Source organism: Zingiber officinale, chromosome 9A (genome assembly GCF_018446385.1).
Source record: "Zingiber officinale cultivar Zhangliang chromosome 9A, Zo_v1.1, whole genome shotgun sequence".
NCBI classification, from domain to species: Eukaryota; Viridiplantae; Streptophyta; class Magnoliopsida; order Zingiberales; family Zingiberaceae; genus Zingiber; species Zingiber officinale.
In genome coordinates, this window is record NC_056002.1 from 27252189 (window position 1) to 27273163 (window position 20975).

Below are 20975 nucleotides of genomic sequence, written 5' to 3' on the forward strand. Positions count from 1 at the left end.
AGTATAAATGGTTCAAATCTTAACTATGTTGTATAGTAAGATATTTTCCTTTAGTTTGAAGAAAAAATTTGGGACGTTTGTTGTAATGAAACATCCAAGACTTGATTATTCGGAGAAGAGCCACTGCCAGATCTGCGAACAGTTCACCTCTAGAATTAAAAAATCTTTGGTAAATCACTGAACTATTTAATTTAAGTTTCATATTATCCAAATTACCTAGATAATTTCAAAAAACTCAAATTATATATCTAATACCTATTTTTACTTTGATTTTGCTCACTGAATCGATTACTATAGTATAGCAATCAATTCAATATGTTTGTGTGATAATTTTTTTTTTTTAAAATGATTAAAAAGTTTTCTACGATCAAAAATTCACTGTTCTTAATACGGTATATCAAATTAATATTTGAAAGTATGAATATAATCAAGAGAACTAGACGAACACATATGATCTTGTTTCATGTCATTCCGAGCTATTGAAATCTATCATCCAATTTTAACCAAAACATCAATTTCTATACCCTTAAATATTATTTTCATATGTCATATTACGGGTAATAATTTTTCAAATAGGAATATGTCCAAAAAAAATTGATTCATATTCAAAAATTTAATGCTCTCAATATGATATATTAAATTGATATTTGAAAGTGTATATATATAATCAGGAGAAATAGATAAATATATAAAATCTGATTATATATTATTTTGATCTCTCTATATCTATATGTCATCGAACATCAATTCTATACACTTTATTAAAAAACGATGAATTTATAATCATGGAAGAATTTTTATTTTTTATTTTTAAATATTAATAAATTGCTAGGTAACAATTGATTAAAAATCTTTTCTTTTGCACGTATACTGGTAACCAAGCAATCAATTCGACGGGCGAAAGTAGCTGAGGGATAAAATTGGTATCAACACATGATTTAGTTATTTTCAAAGTTACCTATGTGATTTTAATAATACGAAATTTAAATTACATGGTTAAAAATCTTAGAACATTCGGTCCTTGGTATATGATTCAGTCTGAAGACTAGACAAATGATGCACTGGCTCTATTGGATAGTTTGTTAATCGGTGAAAGACTTCAACAGTTGAGAACTAAACTTTCCTTCGATCCTGTACACAATCCGTCGATCCCACAAAATGTTAATGACCAAAGATTAGGAAAGGGATCCCTGGTAAGATTCTATGATGTTCAAGTCAGTACAATTTCTGTCAGGTGTAGGAAGAACCATAGAGGATGCAAACGTAAGGTTTATGATGTCAATTGCGTATCTTGCCAACGGAAAGAATCCCCTTTATACACCAACTCTCACAACCTCCGTGATCGTGAGGTGGTCCCTTGCGTCGGAGTTTGTTAGGTGATGGAAAAAGTACAGTCTAGGTGATCTGTAATGATAGTCCTAGGAATTTTTTTCTACTCACAGATGTACCTCTTTGGTCGCTTTTGGCTTAGGCTTTTGGTGAAGTTGTTGGCGTATGCTGTTATAACAGAACAATTAGTGAGGAAATCCTCAAGAAATATTCCCTGACAACTCTGACATGCTGTTAGAATGTTGTTTGCTGCTTGCCTACTAAATATACTTCGGTCGGTCCTTAAGTCGACCGTTTGATTGGAATGTCTTTTATTGAATATATTTCGGCCGATCTCTCATTTGGTTGGGCATTTATAGCAAGTCTTATGAAATGGAGCACCTTTAACCTGTATCGGTATCAATCTGCTCTATCGTGTGCTAAATATTGTAAAGATCTATTCGAAGACTAATATGGTACCCATAGCATGCCAGAGATCTATTCAAGGAACCATATGATAAATATGTATGTTAAAGTCTTTATTTTTAGGGACTATATGACATCAGGTAATTTTAAACCCGGCCGAGCTCTGCCTAGCTGGTTATATATATGTAGAGTCTCCTAAGGGTAAGTGTCTTTAAGCCCGTTCGGTCTTTGCCCGGCCGAGAGTGCACAGAGAGTCTTATGTTCGAACGACCTTTATCGACCGATTGTATATTAAGAGCTTTACTAGGCTAAGGGCGCTACGCCCGGCCTTTGCCTGGCTAGACGTACACAGTAAGTCTTATGTTCGACCAATCTTTATCCGACCAATCGTATATTAAAAGCTTTACGAGGCTAAGGGCGCTACACTCGACCGGCCTTTTCCTAGCCAACATTTACCCCACCCTAGTGTGTATTGAGAACTTTTTTTTTATGAGACTAAGTGTGTTAGGGTTGATTTGTAGTTAGAGGGGGGAGGGGGTGAATAGCTCGTCGCGCTTCGTTTGCTTGTTTCGGTGTTGTTGATGTGCAGCGGAAAGACTCGAAACAAGACTCACAATGCTAACAAGTAGATTTACTTGGTATCCACCTCAAGAAAAGGTGACTAATCCAAGGATCCACACATAACACACTCTCCACAATGAAAAACACTCCTTCTCGGTAACTACCGAAGGCGGAGAAGCCTTTACAATCTCTCAATACAACAAGAAGAAATGAAGAAGCAAATATAAAGAAAATCTTACAAGATTTTACACAAATGAAACCCTAACTAGCTTCTTCTTCTTGTGTGGAACACCTCTTGATCTTGAAAGTGAAGCAACACTTTGCTCCAAGAAGCTTCAAGAACTGGCGAGAACCTGTGAGAAAAGATCGCAAGAAGTGGAGAGGAAGAGGTATGTAGTCACTGTGAGGAAGACGACTTTAAACTCGACGCTTCCTTCGCAACAGTCACATCCCAATCGATTAGGGAGGCTTGAATCTATCGGTCGATCGATTCAGAGTGCCTCTGTGCTCTGCTGGAGAAGGCCTGAATCGATCGCCTGATTGATTCAGCCTTCATCGCATCGCGCGCGATTTCCAGCTATCAATAGATCAGCCGATCGATTGGCGGTGCCCAATCGATCAACTGATCGATTGGGAAGACTTTTGTGCGCGCGATATAATCTCCCAATCGATCGGTCAATTGATTGGGCTGTTGTTTATCGCAACACTCTCCCAATCAATCGGCTGATCGATTGGGCTTCGGTTCAATCGATTGACTGATCGATTGACTACCCTTGACTTGCTTAAACCAAGCTCAAGGGTCCCCAATTCCAACATCCGTTCAACCGTGACCTGTTGGAACTCCTTATGCCTAGCATTCGGTTAACTTTGACTTGTCGGGACTTCTTCACCAAGTGTCTAGTCAATCCTTTGACCTATTTGGACTTTTCTCCTCGTGCCAAGTGTCCGATCAACTTTGATCCACTTGGACTTACCGTCTCGTGCCGAGTGTCCGATTCTCCAAGACCCACTTGGACTTCCACCAGATGTCCGGTCACCCTTGACCCATCTGGATTTCCTCGTGCCAAGTATCCGGTCAATCTTTTGACCTACTTGGGCTTCCCAACACTAGGTGTCTGGTCAACCTTGACCCACTTAGATCTTCACGTGCCTAACTTCACTACCATATCTTTCCATCTGCCCAGTTTCACTCACTAGGACTTTTCATCTGCATGTCTTCACTCACCATGACTTGCCATCTACCTGGCTTCACTCATCAGGACTTTCGCCTAGCTTCACTCACTAGGATTTTCACTTGGCTTCACTTACCAGGATTTTTCCACTGCTTGGCTTCACTCACCGGGACTTTCACCTGCCTGACTTCACTTACCAGGACTTTCATCTAGCTTCACTCAGTAGGATTTTTCCACTGTCCGACTTCACTCGCCGGGACTTTCACCTGTCTAGTTTCCCTCACTAGGTCTTTCACTTGGCTTCACTCACCAGGATTTCCCAACTGCCTAGCTTCACTCACTAGGTCTTTCCCTTGCTTAACCTTTAGTTAAGATTTTCCCAGTCAAGTATCCGATCAACCCTTTGACTTACTTAGCTCTTCTTGACATCTAACTTGTCAACCTTGACCAGAGGAGAATTGCACCATCAATCTCCCCAACCGGACGATTGCACCTGCAATCTCCATGTATTATTAAACATCGAAACCTAAACATCAAGACTCAAGCTTGAGCTAACTCAAGCTCAGTCAACCTTGACCTAGGAATATTGCACCAATAAAGTGCGCTACGCCCGGCCGGGCATACACAGCCTTATGTTTGACCAATTTTTATCCGGTTGATCACATATTGAGAGTTTTATAAGGTTAAGTAGCCTCAAGTCCGACCGACCTTTACTCGACCGGGCGTACACGGAAAACCTTATGTTCGACCAGTCGTTATTTGGCTGATCGTATATTAAGAATTTTATGAGGCTAAGGGCTTTGGGTCCGTCCAGACTTTGCCCCGCCGGGCGTACACAGAGAACATTAAGTACCTCGAGCCTAACCAACCTTTCATCCGACCGTGTGAGTATAAAGAGTTTTTAAAAGGCTTAAATGCCTAGAGCCCGGATGGTCTTTCATCCGGCCGGGCTCCTTTGAACCCGACCAATCATTTACTGTTCGAGCACATTATTTCTTTAGTTTCAGAGTAGAGCCCTAGAGTCCTTATATCCGACCGGGTTTATAGCCGATCGACCTTATCTGAGTGTCCTGCTTTAGGGCCGCACGGGCAAGACTTAAGAATTTTGAGGCGGGGCGATCAACATGACCAAGTGTGAAATGCTCCTCTATCCTCACTTTTGACTGTCATATTACTTTGACTATCACATCACTTTAACTTTAACTACCACATCTTTTTCTAGATCCTCTCACTATAACCCGTATCAATATTACATTCAACTTTGAAAATTTACTCCATATCATCCTTCCTGCCTTTGATCCTCAGGCGACATACCTTACTTGAGGGCGAAGGGCACATTTTCCTTTTCCTAATCTGGTATACCTTTCCCCGTAGCTGTGCCTGCGGAACGAATCAAATAAAAGGAAAAGATGAAGACATGACAAGGAAGGAACTCTTCCATTCCCCATGCGCGCGTTATTTAAAGGCGATCAATCCCCACGCGGACGGAGGTCTTGGTGCTCAGCCATGAAAACGCTTCTCTGCCTTCGGACTGCGTGCCCACTGTGATTTGCGCTTCCAAAGCAAACACCAGCACCGGCTTCGGCTTGCTCCGCCGCTGCCTCAGTCTCAGGCTCTCAGCTTTCCCCGATCGACCGGCCCCTTCATCCGGGCGCCATTGTTCAGCTGCTCCATGAAACCGCCGACTACTCCTACTATGCCAACTCCGTTCTCGGAGGACTCCGACAGCGATCAGGATGAGCAGAAAAGTGATGTAGATATCGTACAGGTGAACGACTTGTGGATGAACTCATGGGTGGTGTTACTTGATCATATCTTTGGTCGGACAGACAAGGTAAAAGTCCAATTGTTGGATCCCGTTAAACAACTTGTGTCTTAGAAAAATAATATGCACAAGAAAAGCTCAGGATAGAGACGTAAACTGATGAGCCCACAAAAAGTAAAAATGATGGGCTATAAATTTATGTATTTAAACCTGAGCTGAGATTTTTTCCTTGTACATATCTATACTCTTTTTTGAAATCTGTTTTCTCCTCCCTTTTTCAGATTTCAGAAAACTAAGTAGAAACACCATCCATTTAAGAAAATTGCTAGCTTTGGTGGTAAGATTCACATTAGCACACACAATATAATCTTATATTTTCGGTAACAGAGGATCCTGTATATTATTTGTAAAATACATGATTTTCTTTTTGAATGCAGAACCAAAATTCTAGGGCTTGAACTAGTGTTCTCTGTTTTTCCTTTTCATATTTGGATATTAACTTCTATTCTAGGAATGAGAATTTATAATTGGGCAAAAAAAGATGGCATACCAATTTGAGTTTCTCCTTTCGAGCTAGTAGTTTGTATTGAGGGAGAAACTCCATTGCACCTACATCTCCTATGGCAATCAAGTGTAATTGTCCCTTCAGTATCTTCTTTAGACGGTTGAAGTTCATCTTTTGCCTAGCTTGGTATTTTAGCAATGAGGGAAAAACTCCATTGCACATGCATTTTCCTTACAAAACCCACCCCATGGCAGATAACCCTGTCATGGCTGGTCTCAAGCCCGGATAAAGGAGGATTGTGTTAATTTGCCGGCCAAAGTTAAAACATAGGCAAATGCTATGTATAGATTCTTCAACGCGCATCCTCCTTACCTTATATTTTGGGAGATGGACAACATATGTATCTAGGTTTCTCACCTTCTTCGAACCACCAGTCTTTGCCATCTTCCATGTCAAAATAGTTGGTCTAGAAGATTCGATGATAGCTTCCTTGAATGAAAGGTTTGAGGCTTTCTCTTTGTCAAGCTTTCTTCTATTTGGCTTTCTTGACACCCACCACCTTAGAAGATTTTACTCCATCATTCTTTGCCACGTTAAAAGGCCTCTCCATTATTGATGAAGATAAGAACTTGGAAAGGTTGTGTAAGTTCTAAAAGAGGAATACAAAATGAAAAAGAAAAATTTCCTAATCACTGTATAAGAATTAAGACATAGGGAAGAACACAAAGTGAACTTAGGTAACAATTACAATATTAAAATATTTTAGTATTATATTAATCACTCTCATTCTTCCACATGGAGAAATAAATTTGTTATTTAGTCTTTCCTTATAAATTATACATCTTCTCAGTCAACTAATTGAAAAATATCAAGAACAAAATTAAAATCTACATATGGTATTCATTGACTTATAAAAAGTTTATGATAGAGTCCCAAAAGAAATTATATGGAGATTTTCTAGAAAAGAGAGGTGCTAACATAGCATATATTGAACTAATTAAGAATATATATGAGGATGTAATGATTAGAGTAAAGACTTCAGGCAGATTAATTAAAGCATTTCCAATAAAAATAGAGTTACATCAATGATCAGCTCTATGTCCTTGTCCTTATCCTTATCTTTTTACACTAATTATGGATGAACTCACTGGACACATTTAAGGCATGCTACCGTGGTGTATGTTGTTTGCAAATGATATTGTTTTGGTAGATGAGACACGTGAAGGAGTAAATACTAAGCTAGAATCTTGATGGGAAACACTAGAAGTGAAAGATTTTAGGCTTAGTAGAGTAAAGACAGAATATATGAAATTTAAGTTTAGCAATATTAGACGTCATGAGACAATTGATAAGATAGGACATGACAGGTTGTCTAGAACTGAAAGCTTTAAATATTTAGGATCATTTTTGTAAAACAATGGAGGGATTGAGAGAAATGTCTTACATAGAATATAAGAAGAATGGTTGAAATGGAGGAAAGCGTTAAGTGTTTTATATGATCATAAAATATCTCTAAAACTTAAAGGGAAGTTCTACAAAACGACGGTTAGACCTGCTATGTTATATGACGGTGAATGTTGGGCTATAACTTAAGCATATGAGCAGAAAATGAGAGTTGAAGAGATGAGGATATAAAGGTGGATGTGTGGATATATGAGGATGGACAGAATAAGAAATGAGAGCATTAAAGAGAAAGTCGGAGTTGCATGTATTGAGACAAAACTCTGAGAGACATGTTTAAGATAGTACATATATGTATTTAGAGGCCAATAAATGTTCTAGTTAGGCGATGTGAAACTATGATAAATATGCACATCAACGAGGAAGAGGAAAACCAAAAAAAGACTTGGTTAGCAACAATAAACAAGATAAAATTTATTCAAGTATAGATGATGATATAGTAGGGGATAGAGCCCAATGACCTAGAAAGATCCTTATAGCCAACCTGGATAAGGCTTGGTTGTTGTTATAGGCTTTCCTAGTGGACATAGGAGCTTGACAAACCAATAATGTCTCAAATTATAAAGATAGTAAATTATCATTAAGTGGTTTGGGAGAATAAACAAAACTTCTCACTCACTCAAATAAGTTTATATAAAATTCTTCTTAACAATATATTTGCTACGTAAAAAATGATACAAAATACCAAAAGATTTATGAATTTTTTGCCAATAATATTATATGAGACTGATAGCCAAAAATTTAGCATTAGTTAATATATAGTACTTTGTATCATACATGAGGATTTGTCAATCCATCCTTATCGCATGTGACATGTTTATCATTTATATATATAATCATAATGAATATCAGTTATAGAAAATATATATCACATATTCCATTGTCATATTTCTTTTTTATCTTTTTCAATTGTACAAATTAACTAAGATATATTTCAATTTTGCACAACTAACTCATACCCTGCTTATCTCTAACTCCAGGGTATAGAAATCGGGAACACAAAGTACGATGCCTTATTTGCTCTATTCCAAGTATACCTCAATATGGTAACTACATACACTCATGTACTTCTTAATTGACTTTGTCATTTTGGTTTAAAATCACATAAAATAATAAAACATTGATTTTTTATTGAAAACAATTAGATATAGACATAAAATTATTAAAGTTCTACTTAATTTGATGAACTAGCTGATTCATATATGTTTTCTTATTTGTATCATGTTGACACTTTCAGATCTAGTTTTTGCAATTTGTATTTCAAAACATGTTAGATTTGGATTTCTTGTGATCTTATTTCCAATGTTTCTACATTTAATTTATATAATTTCCATAACACAAGATTGTCATATTAGAAGAATAGTAATAATAAATGCATATGATATAATAAAAACTTGACTATTGGATTCATACTTTTACATATAATAATATATTTTTTTAGTTAGGTTGAAGTGTTATGATCTAGGACTTAAGAGGTCAAACAAGAAACTTTGCATCAGCTATATTTTGATCAAATGCACTCTCCTTTGAACCAACTGACTTTGTCTTAATCCCCTTCATGAACAAAAACCAAACAACTAAACTTCTTTTTTTTTTGTTAATACATACTTTGAATAGTTGTGTGTCTCATTGCACTAATGGGAAGGATGACCAATTGTCCAGCCATCAGTGTGTTCTACTGCCATCCTTGGGTTTGATATAGATGCTCATTGCCATGAAGTCTCTGAGTGTAGGACAAGTTATTGTTCGTCTGAACCCTTGAATAGTGCCAGTGCTTGATTTGTGTGATTTGGATGATCTTTGGCCAACCTAATTTATAATTTCCTGTTGATCATTGTCAACCACCATGTTCTAAGTTGAGGCTAATTTTGATTTCTTCGGTTAATAATTCCCAATCCCCCATAGTGCATTGGCCTGATACATCTGTGCCAAGCCACTAGATGACATTCAGGTGATGGCCCATCTGTGTCCTTTCCACAGGAAAGCTCCTTTGACTTGGGAAGAAAATACACACTTGCTTGGTATGTGTAGTGTAAGCCTACCACCTTTGGCGAAAAACCTCTTTTTCCATGCTTGTAGCCACTCGGTGACTTTGTCGATTTAAGCTCTCCAAAAAATCTAGTCTGGGCTTTTGATGCCAAGCTGGTACCCCAAGTAACTGATAGGTAGCTTGGTTTCTTGGCAGCCTAGAATTAGTGACAGCACTTGAAGAGCTTTTTAAACAGTGTTCCCAATATATGTTAAAGAGCTTTTACTATAGTTGATTTTCACCCCACTGAAGAGATTAAAGCATGTAAGAATGATCTTTAGACTGCTTATGAATCATTAGCATACTGCAGTGAAATTGGAAGATTGTTTTTTCCTAATCTGAGTGCACTCATGCACAACTCAGAATTCCATTTTTGTAGCTCCATGTGAGAGTTTTACGAAGAAGATCTGAAAATTGTGGAAATGAAAGGGAGATAATGGATCACGTTGTCTCAACCCTTTTATTTCTGATCCAAGGTTCAGAAACTCCGTTTACTAGGACTGTGAGTTGTAGTTGCAATTTCTTCGATCTGCTTGATCCACCCTAGTGGAAACTCATGTAGCTCAAGAATTAGATCAATGCTTCCTAGTTTGCATTGTCAAATGCTTTTTCATAATTCTATCTTAATCATCGGTGCACGGTTAGCACCACTTCAACGTCTCAGTGGTTGCCACAAAGCAATATTTGCCACCTTTGTTGTTTTTCACGAAAAGTCGATACTCACTTATCATTGAGCTGATGTAGCTTTGCAGCCTTTTGCAGTCTAGGACTCAGTTTAATGCTAGTGGTTTCAAGAGCAATTAGCTTGAAATCGCTAGGTAGTTGGGCTTTTTTAGGGATCAAGGTGATACAAACTACCTTCATAGAAACTCTGAAATAATTGTCATACATCGTGTCTGATGATGGCCCAGCTACTGCATAGGAACTCAGACTTCATGTAGTCCTATATTCTCTTGACTATTTAAAGAAATGGGTTTTGATCTTGTGACAAAAGACATGCATTGTTCTTAAGACAATTAATAGCTCCAGTGTCCAGATACTTATGGTCCATAAGTTTCATGCAGAAAGACTATGAGAAAGCTAAAATTATCCTAGGCGTGATTCAGAATTCCAAAGAACATAGTGAAATGGACTGGAGACCGCATCTTCTTGAGGTCGGTTTTTCTCCATGATGATGAGATTTCATTAGTTTGCTTACGACATTACTGATGCCAAGCTCAACTGTACATATATAACTTATGTGAATCATGTGTCTTTGTTACCATGGTATCCAGGCTATTCTTAACTTGACAATGGCAGTGGAGAAGTTGCGACAAGGAAAAATTACAGAGAATGGTGCCAGGGAATTGATTGAGAATGCCAAAGAATCATGGGGACGTTACAAGAAATTGGAGGAGGGCTTCGGACTTCCAGCACCACCAGTGGAGGATTGAATAGGACATAGATCTTTCTATGCCTTTTGTTCCACAAATGGCGGTCATAATCTTGCATGGTCAAGCATAATTCTGTCTCACCTGAACTCAAATCATGTTTCTTCTTCTTCTTCTTCTTCTTCTTCTTCTTCTTCTTATCTTGTTCTGTCAATTGCGTACTGAAAGATAGGCGGGTCGCGATGCAAATGAGAGTTTGATTAAAGCTAAAGACACATTGAATACAATTTCAGAATGTGTTAACTTGGTCAATATTTTAATCGCATCAACGCATAAGCAAGCATGATAAGGATGTAGATGGAGAGACAGATAAATCAGTTTGATTACAAATTTGGAATGACTTAGTCAATATTTTAATGACATTCCTAGGAGAAGTTGAGTTTTTATTGTGAGCTTGTTGTGTTGAGGGTGGGCTGGTGGCTTGAGTGGTTGGATAGGAGGCTTAGTAATGTCCTCATAACTTTAATATCATTGGAAAATTATTGGAGAAAGATGACTCTTCTTTGGTGAGTTTGTTATGTCAGTAGCAAGTCGTCGCATCAGTGATTCGAGTGGGCGTCATGGATCGAGGGCACAACAATGTCATCGCAAGGTTGTCTTAGGTCAAGATAAGAATTTGATTCTCTTTTTAAGATGATATTATCTCACTTAAGTACTCATAGTATATAAACATCCAATTTTTTGTCTTAAAATGGAAACACTATAAATTTTGAGACCCGAAAAACCTTCAACTTCCTTGGAACTCTTTTAGGAACTAGAGAAGAGAAGAGAAAAATCATTCGAAAGTACATCATTTGAGTTGGGTACCAATTGCAGCAGTTGTAGGGACTAGGGAGTCGCTTTTATTGGTTTTATAAAGACAGTGAGACATTTCCAACGGACACAAGGAGGAAGTGTCTCCTGGTTCAAAATTCAAAATTGAAGGGAGTAGCCCAACCCTAGGGGTGTTTGGCGATGGAAATATTCGGCTGCAAAAAATTCCATCACAAATGCATTTCGAAATGGACATTAAAATTTGTGGCTAATTTTAGTGACAGACATTTAAAAGTTATAGCTAAATTTAGCGATAGAAAATTACCTTTTGTTGCTATTTAGCAACAACATATTCATTTCTGTTGCTAAATTTAGCAATTTTCTGTCTCTAATTTAAATGAAAATTTTGACATAAGTCCACTTAAAATTAATTCAAATCATGTAATACATTAATCATAACATTCAATATTTATCACACAACAACTTTCATTCAACAAAACAACATCAGACATCTACACCATTCAACTTACATTCAACATAAAACAACATTCAAATACACTTATCCATAAAAAACAATCAAATGATTCTAGTTTCATCACATCCCGTTAAAAAACAAATACACTCATCACTTCTTTATTTCTTTCTTCTCACCATCCCATCCTGCAACAAGTATAATACCATAAGTTTAACAAAAATAAGCACATTCAAATTTAGATAAACAAAAACAATTTGATAAGTTTAACACTATATTTTCTATTTTAAAACAATCTCATATATGAATATAAAGTTAAGCTACATATTAGTTGAATAACATGAATTACACAAGGGCAAAACTACTTATTAGAAAAATACACAAATTGATAAACATAAATTTAACATGTTTTTCTAAAAAACATACCTTAACGAAAGTTTGGATATTTATTGATGGTGTGATAGAATCTAATTCTTCACGTGCTAACCTTTTATCTATATTGTTCCTGAAAACATGTAATACAATTAGAGTTGCATATAATATCAAAATTAATATAATAATTTTGTATCTTTTATGAGTGATAAATAAAAAAATTAAGTTGAAAGTTAACACACCTCAGAAGAACTATTGTTATTATAAGCTACTTATCAGTTGTGTTTGGGTTTTTAAGTCTTCTGTGAGTCAAAATCATGCAACATTGGAAAAGTAGAAGGACTCATTAATGAAAAGCTAGAGAATTCTTACATTTGTCGCTCTACTGTCGTCCGGACTTGATCTTGAATCGACTACTTACTTATCTGAGATTGCTCTAATGTTGTGATCCGATCCCTTAATTCTTGATTTTTTTTGTATTAACCCTTCGACTTGAGTAGATGAAGAACTAAGACGACCACTAAACCCATGAGTCATCACATGATCATATATTACTTTTGTTGGGGAGCCAGGGCCTAGAGGGAGTTTTTTTTTTCCTTCCATTCACAACCTCATAATAGAGTATGTAACTTCTCTCCCTCTATAGTAGGCTGAGACGACGGTACAACTCGATCATTCATATCATCTTATATATAAAAAAATTATTTTCATCTAATATACAATTAATAAAGTCCATGTACAAAGAAATGTGAGTGGTAGTAAAGTTTCTTACGTTTATGACCTTTGATCGAGTATCGACAAAAATATCATCTTTTTTTTGTGTGTACTGTGAAATACCTTCTAACAAGTGGGGCATCTCTGTAAAGTATATATCAGCTTGTATACACAAAATTTTTTATAAAATAAATTAATTAATAATTAAAAAATTCTTATATAACTTTACTCTTAAATCACTAAGTCTATTGCAAGCGCCATAATAGATTATGATCTAGCTGTATGTTTTGTGCATCCGGTGCTTGGGCCAGCGAGCTCGACAATTCTATTATTTCTAGCAGTCAATGAATTTTGCTATCATTTTTCTACAGACTAATTATTTTTCCATGCATCCCAAATCTCATCTGGTTCATAGGATGATCTTGTTACATTCTTTCTCCACTTATATAACAAGTCTTTATATAATTTTTTATAATAATTATTCCATGTTTCTTTAAATTTTGCCTCGTGAGTCATGTACGTACTCCCAAATATATTTTTTCTACAACAATATTAAGAAAATTAGTATAAAAGAATGATATTATATTATACCATATCAATAATATTCAAAATATTTACTAAAAATTCATGATAATAAAAATCTTTAAGATTTTGATCCACATGTTTTCATGTAGAACCAAAAGCACATTCTCTTTAATTTGTTGGTTATGTAAGTAAATATACTATGATCGTAAAATTACATGAAAAAATTTTCATTTTTTAAAATAATAAATTAAATATTAGATGAATTGAAATTACTAATAACATTAATACTTACATAACAAATATTAGTTATATTTTCAAAATAACATTATAACAAATATACATTCCAAATAATAGTTAAATTAGAAAAATAATAACTTATATAATGGAACTAATAAGATTTACATATAAAAAATAAATATATCCATAACTAAGACGACCACTAAACCCATGAGTCATCATATGATCATATATTACTTTTGTTGGGGAGCCAAGGTCTAGAGGGAGTTTTTTTTTTCCTTCCATCCACAACCTCATAATATATATCATTGATAGCATTGTCTAATAGAGTATGTAACTTCTCTTCCTCTATAGTAGGCTGAGACGACAGTACAACTCGATCATTCATATCATCTTATATATAAAAAAATTATTTTCATCTAATATACAATTAATAAAGCCCATGTACAAAGAAATGTGAGTGGTAGTAAAGTTTCTTACGTTTATGACCTTTGATAGAGTATTGACAAAAATATCATCTTTTTTTTGTATGTACTGTGAAATGCCTTCTAACAAATGGGACATCTCTGTAAAGTATATATCAGCCTGTATACACAATATTTTTTAAAAATAAATTAATTAATAATTAAAAAATTCTTATATAACTTTACTCTTAACTCACTAAGTTTATTGCAAGCTCCATAATAGATTATGATCTAGCTATATGTTTTGTGGATCCTGTGCTTGGACCAGCGAGCTCGACAATTCTATTATTTCGAGCAGTCGATGAATTTTGCTATCATTTTTTTGCAGTCTAATTATTTTTCCATGCATCCCAAATCTCATTTGGTTCATGGGATGATCTTGTTACATCTCTCTCCACTTATATAACAAGTCTTTATATAATTTTTGACGTCCCCGGGGCCATGGTGTTGTGATTGGACATTCAGGTTGTCTCCCAGGCACCCGCGGTTCGAACCCCAGCTACGGCGTATTTGCAGAAATTTTTTCTCCAAATGGGGAGCGTAATCAAAGGATGCTGGGCTTCTGGCTGACCGCCGCGTGCACTTCCCGATTTACCCTGGTGGTTGGTGGGAAACTTCCTTGGGACCGGGCCGGTCACCCCAGAGATAGTCAATGAGGTTAACTGGGATTATCATTTTTTTTATTTCTTTATATAATTTTTGACAATAATTGTTCCATGTTTCTTTAAATTTTGTCTGTCGTGTACTTTCTCCCAAATATTTTTTTTCTTCGACAATATCAAGAAAATTAGTATAAAAGGATGATATTATATTATACAATATCAATAATATTCAAAATACTTACCAAAAATCTTGATAATAAAAATCTTTAAGATTTTGGTCCACATGTTTTCATGTAGAACCCAAAGCGCACTCTTTTTAAATTTTTCGGTTATGTAAGTAAATATACTATGATCACCGGGAGTAAAATTGCATGAAAAAACTTTCATTTTTTAAAATAATAAATCAAATATTAGATAAATTAAAATTACTAATAACATTAACACTTATCGATACCCAACAATCCTCAATATATTCTGACCACTATGTACTGATATTATCTGACATGATTATATTTTCAAAATAATATTATAACAAATATACATTCCAAATAATAATTAAATTAGAACAATAATGACTTATATAATGGAACTAATAAAATTTACATATAAAAAATAAATACATTCATAACTGAATCATTAACCTTAATCATTATCTTTATCAAGACAGTTGAGTCTCCTATTTTTATATTTGATTGAAAATTTTCAACCAAAAAGCCACTGCTCAAGCTAAAACCAGCCAAACCCAATCCAACTTGTGAACACCATAGAAATAAGTGAAGTTAAATCACATTATTTTATGCAAGCAAAGTCTAAGTTAAAAGTAGGCGATATTGGACTAATGATTTATTTGGTCACTTTTCATCTCTCCTTTCTCTTACTTCGTACCAACTTTTGGGGAAAAGTGTTGGTGAGTTTTGAGTGACATGAACTATCTCCTGTCCTTTTTCTTGATATTTGTTACTCAAGCAACGATCTTTGAATTCATTTCTCTTAGTTATAACCAAAAAAAAAAAAAAAAAAAAAAGGGAAAGCACTCCCGTTGACCCACTTTTCCTATCCAAACAGAGCCCAGGTTACTGATACATTGATCGTGAAAAGTCACACATTAAAGCACCCCTAGGAAAAAACAAAAAAAAAAAAACGCAATAGAAATGTGCCCACATATGCAGGAGTTATCACCCTCCAGATTCACTTTTGAGGCAGATGATCCATACGGAAACATAAAATCAACGAGGAGATGATGTGATGATAAAAAGGAGCCTACTAAATACGGATCAAATGATAGAGATAATAACTCACGTGGAAGTCAAAGTCAAGGAAGTCAACGGCAAAGGACCGGATGCTGAGAGGCCAAGCAGATCTCTCCAACAATGACCGATCATGTATGTATTGCCTAATCTGCAAAGGCCCGGTCCAAGCGAAGTGCCCGTTCAACCAAGATCAACAGACGATCGTCACAAAGCAGAGAAACATGCGTATGATCGGAGCGTTAGTACGATCGGACGTAAACAAACTATCGAGACCCATCGCCACACGAAGGAGTAGCCGAGTCCGCCCGAGTGGAGGAGTACTTAGCCGAGCGGTTATCCTGCTCGGCCAAGCAGATGGATCACTGACGTATCCTTTGGGGAGATAGCGCCGCTGACATAAGACATGGTCAACGGATGGATCATACGACGAAAGCTTCTACTGTCTTGTCAGGGATATGCATGCCCTGTTAAGGTATGGTGTCAGAGACACTTTCCTGACACGTTCTTTCATAGGACAAATTGGAGAATGTGCCGACGATCAATTGGAGAACGTGCCCATGTCGCGAGAGAAGTGTGCACGTCACACACCAGAGCACTATATAAAGGGGATCCATACACCGGCGGAGGTACGCATTATTTACTATTCAGGTCTCTGTCTACTGTTGCTCTATCTTTTTTCTCTTTCTGGTGACTGACTTGAGTGTCGGAGAGCGCACCGGGGACCCCTTCCCTGGCTCGGCGCTGACGTTTCTTGTATTGTCAAGCGGAGAGGAGTCGACATCCAGTCAATGCGGCAGCTACATCCCCAACATGTCATCTCCACGATTTTCAGACAGAATCATATTAGCACCGTCTGTGGGAAGATAGCCGACATATGAAACACGAAGATGGAGGATGCTAGACGACTCACCAAGGTTACTTTAACAAATGAGGAGCTGGATATGTTGATACAAGTCCGAGCGGCAAAAATAGTGGCGTAACAACAACAACAAGCGCTAGCTGATCGCTAGGTACAGGAGTTCGCGGCCTCAACAGCGGGTCATCAAGCCGGATATGGAGACCGAGCGAATCATGTATCCATTCAGGGACAGAGTAAGAGGCCGACCAGCACGTATGGAGATTGGCCCCATGCGTCGATCCCCTTCCATCGAGCACTGTCCCACACTCCAGCAAAAGAGCTAGCCCGAGCGGATAAGGAACGAGAATCCTCCTCGGATGACGTGCTTGTTCGGACGCGCGTAAAGGGAAAGCACCAAGGAATGATAATTCACCCGAGCAGATCAATTAACAGTTTCTCATGGAATCTTGGATGACCCTCTGCTAAAGCACTACACCCTATTGACGATCAGTGAGTATATGGGAACAATCGATTCGGACGACCACTGGTCCAGTTTGATAACGCAGCTACACTTCATTAGTACACCGATGGAGTGAAGTATCGGGTCTTCCTCACTACCATTTTCGAGTCAGCGTGGCGCTGGTTCACACGAATGTCAATCGACTCAATTCATAACTTCAAAGACTTCTGAACGGTATTCTTGCACCACTTCGCCAACAACCGCCGCTACCAGAAGACGAGCGTTAACCTATTTTCCTTGAAGCAAGGACCCAAGGAGGCATTGAGGACCTACATCAAGTGCTTCAATTAGGTGGCCATGGATATTCCATCGGCCTTCTCGGAAATATTGGCGAACACCTTCACCCAAGGGCTCATCGAAGGAGAGTTCTTCTGCTCACTCATCCGGAGGCCGTCAACTTCGACCATCTGCTCGGGGGGCCATAGAGTAGATAAACGTAGAAGAGGCGTAAGCAGCAAGAAGGAAGGAGGCACCGACCGAGCTCACAAGAGCGCCTAAGTGATAACCACCTAGCAGCCATCAACCACCCAAGGGGCCCCGAGCGGGAGGAGCACAACAACACCAGGAGCCTAGAATACACGCCGTATAGCATGTGGCACCCGATCGCCCAAAAGTTGCAAAAGGCAAGTCATGGACGCTAATGTTCTGCTCGTTCTACCAGTCGACGACACACAACACACACTATTACTATAACCTGACACCAATCACTAGCAGATCGGCTCCGCGGGGATATTGCCATTGATCTCCATCTCCCGATCGATACCATAGACGCCGATCAACCAACCGAAAGGGACAAAGAAAGAATGACGGTCGAACCACACCATCGTCGGAGCCAAAGAAGAAACAATGTAAGTCCCGCTCAAGGTTCTGATGAACGGAGCAAGCCCTTGGCTTGAGAAGAAGAGAACCGAAATAACGCCGCTGGGGTGAGATTGGAATGATCGCCGGTGGGCAGACTGGTGGTGATTCGAATAGAGCAAGGAAGTCGCACACCAGGCGCCTAGAAATATATGCTGTTGGATGTAGCAATGAGAAGGTCGAAGAGCTTGAGATCAGTTTTGGCCTCCGAGACCTGGAGGGAGTGGTGATCCCTCATGACGACGCCTTGATCATCCGAGCGGTAATAGCTAATTATACTATTCACCGAACCTTTGTTGACACAGGAAGCTCAGTGAATATTATATTCAAGAAGGCGTTCGATCAGCTGTAAATCGATCGGAGCGAGTCGTAGCCCATGATGACCCTGTTATATGAGTTCACAAGTAATGAAGTATTGCTAATTGGCCAGGCTCGGCTGGCCATATCGCTCAGAGAGGAGCCGCTCAAGAGGACAAGGACTACAAACTTTATTATGGTAGACACACTGTCTGCTTACAATGTTATATTGGGCCAACCAACCCTTAACGAGTTTCGAGCGGTGGTGTCCACTTTTTACCAGAAGATCAAGTTTCTTGTAGACAATAAGGTGGGCGAAGTTAAAGGCAATTAGCTGGCCACTCGGAGATGCTACATCGAGATAGTCAAATCCGAAGCAAGAGCCACGCGGAAGGCCCTGCGCTTAGAAGTGAACGCCATCAGGGAAGAACCTCCTATGCTGGTCTACGAGGAAAAGAAGGAAATTCAAATTCATCCCAGTCAATCAGAGGCCACCACTTTCATCGCTGTTGACCTGACAGAGGAGAAGAATGCAGAGCTGGTCACCTACCTTAAGCGAAATCACGACGTGTTCGCCTGGTCAACCCACGAGCTCATAGGCATCTTGCCAAGTATAGCTCAACATGTGCTTCACATTCGACCGGACACTCGGCCTATGAAATAGAAGAAGAGGGACTTCAATTCAGAGTAAACCAAATCATCCGGGCGGAGATAGAAAAACTACTTGAAGCCAGTCACATCCACGAGATTCAGTTTCCAAGCTGGCTCGCCAACATCGTGCTAGTCTCCAAGGCGGGCAACAAATGACGAGTTTGCATTGACTTTCCTGATTTGAACAAGGCTTACCCAAAGGACTTCTATCTCCTGCCTAGGATAGACCAGATGGTGGATTCCATGGTGGGTTGTGAGTTGATTTGCATGCTCGACGCATATCAAGCTACCACCAAGTATCGCTCGCCCGAGAGAATTAAGAAAAGGTCATCTTCATCACTGTCGACGGAACTTATTGTTACAATGTCATGCCGTTCGGATTGAAGAATGCTGGTGCCACCTACCAGAGACTGATAAACAAGGTGTTCCAATGGCAGATCAGTCGTAACATTGAGGTATATATCAATGACATATTAATAAAATCCCTTTGAGCTGCTGACCTTTGTGCAGATATCGAAGAAACTTGTCGAACCCTGAGGGTGTATGGAATAAAGCTGAATCCAAACAAGTGCCTGTTCGGAGTAAAGAGTAGCCGCTTCGTAGGATACATCGTCATCGAATGAGGAATAGAGGCAAATCTGAGCAAGGTGAAGACGTTATAAGATATGCCCCACCCCGTAACTTGAAGGAGGCTCAACAGTTGACCAAAAGGATTATTGCACTATCCAGAATCATCTCAAAATCATTCGACTAGAGTCATCCATTTTTCAAGATCTTGCGCCGAGTGACTAATTTCCAGTGGGACGCGGAATGTGACAAGGCACAAGAAGAGCTCAAGAAGTACTTGACCTCCTTGCCTGTATTGGCCAAGCCCATCGTTAGTGAGCCACTATGAATTTACTTGTCATCCACCGAGTATGTTGTTGGCTCAGCATTGGTAAGGCAAAATGACCATGAGCAACAACCTGTATATTTCCTAAGTCATATATTAAAAGATACAGACTCTTGCTGCACTAGTCTAAAAAAATTAGCTTTCGCGCTAGTACTTGTCGCTCGGAGACTCCGTCCATACTTCCTATCATATCTGGTCATCGTGATGACCAATAGCGCCTTGGGAAGAGTCATTCTTAACCCAGAGGCATCTGAACGGCTGGTCAAATAGACAATCGAGCTGAGTGAGTTCTGTTGGTTAGTTCTAGGAAAACATACCGGTTCTGTTGTACAAAATTTTTTTGTAAAAGTGTCGAACCTTTCCTTAAATAACCTATTGTGTTCTTTAGAAATTAAATTAGGAATCGTAGACGGAACTTAACAACATTAATCCCAAATTTAACTTATCTTTTCTTAATGGTTTAGATTTGAATCGCAAGCGGAACTTAACATTATTGATTCAAATCCACCTATGTTATTAATTCCATTAAATATTAATTTCTAAAATTAGCTTCCAGGACTGCATAGTAAGGCACATGGCCTTCTTGGATATGGGAGCAACCACCACCGCCTAGACAAAGCCTTTTAATGAAAGCTAATATTTAATTTCCTTAAATAACTCTAGGTTAACCAAAAAGAACAATCGAATCACAAATTCAAAAAAGAAGAAAACACAAACTCGAAAACTAATTCGAAAAACTAGATCTAATGTCTCTTGTGTTTGGAATTCTTACAAAAAGAAATAACTAGCATGATGCGGAAAATAATTGCTAATTATACATTCTCTTTGTATGCTAACGACATCGAGATCTTCTGCCGTATTCCTCGTCTCGCC

General features: G+C 38.1%; 1 protein-coding gene across 1 annotated transcript; it reads left to right on the plus strand.

Moving 5' to 3' along the window:
* The first annotated feature begins 4959 nt into the window (after positions 1-4959).
* On the plus strand, positions 4960-10771 carry LOC122021139. Its single transcript, XM_042579228.1, has 4 exons — positions 4960-5301; positions 8179-8244; positions 10292-10381; positions 10502-10771. The coding sequence occupies exons 1-4, from the start codon at positions 5140-5142 to the stop codon at positions 10658-10660; spliced, it is 477 nt and encodes a 158-aa protein (XP_042435162.1). The 5' UTR covers positions 4960-5139; the 3' UTR covers positions 10661-10771.
* The last annotated feature ends 10204 nt before the right edge of the window (positions 10772-20975 follow it).

Bases quoted from the DNA above. Each gene is read 5' to 3' on its own strand.
- LOC122021139 (XM_042579228.1), top strand. From the start codon at position 5,140: ATGAAACCGCCGACTACTCCTACTATGCCAACTCCGTTCTCGGAGGAC. The intron at 8,245-10,291 runs GTAACTACATAC...AGTTTCATGCAG, and splicing joins TCCAAGTATACCTCAATATG to AAAGACTATGAGAAAGCTAA. The intron at 10,382-10,501 runs GTCGGTTTTTCT...CATGGTATCCAG, and splicing joins GGAGACCGCATCTTCTTGAG to GCTATTCTTAACTTGACAAT.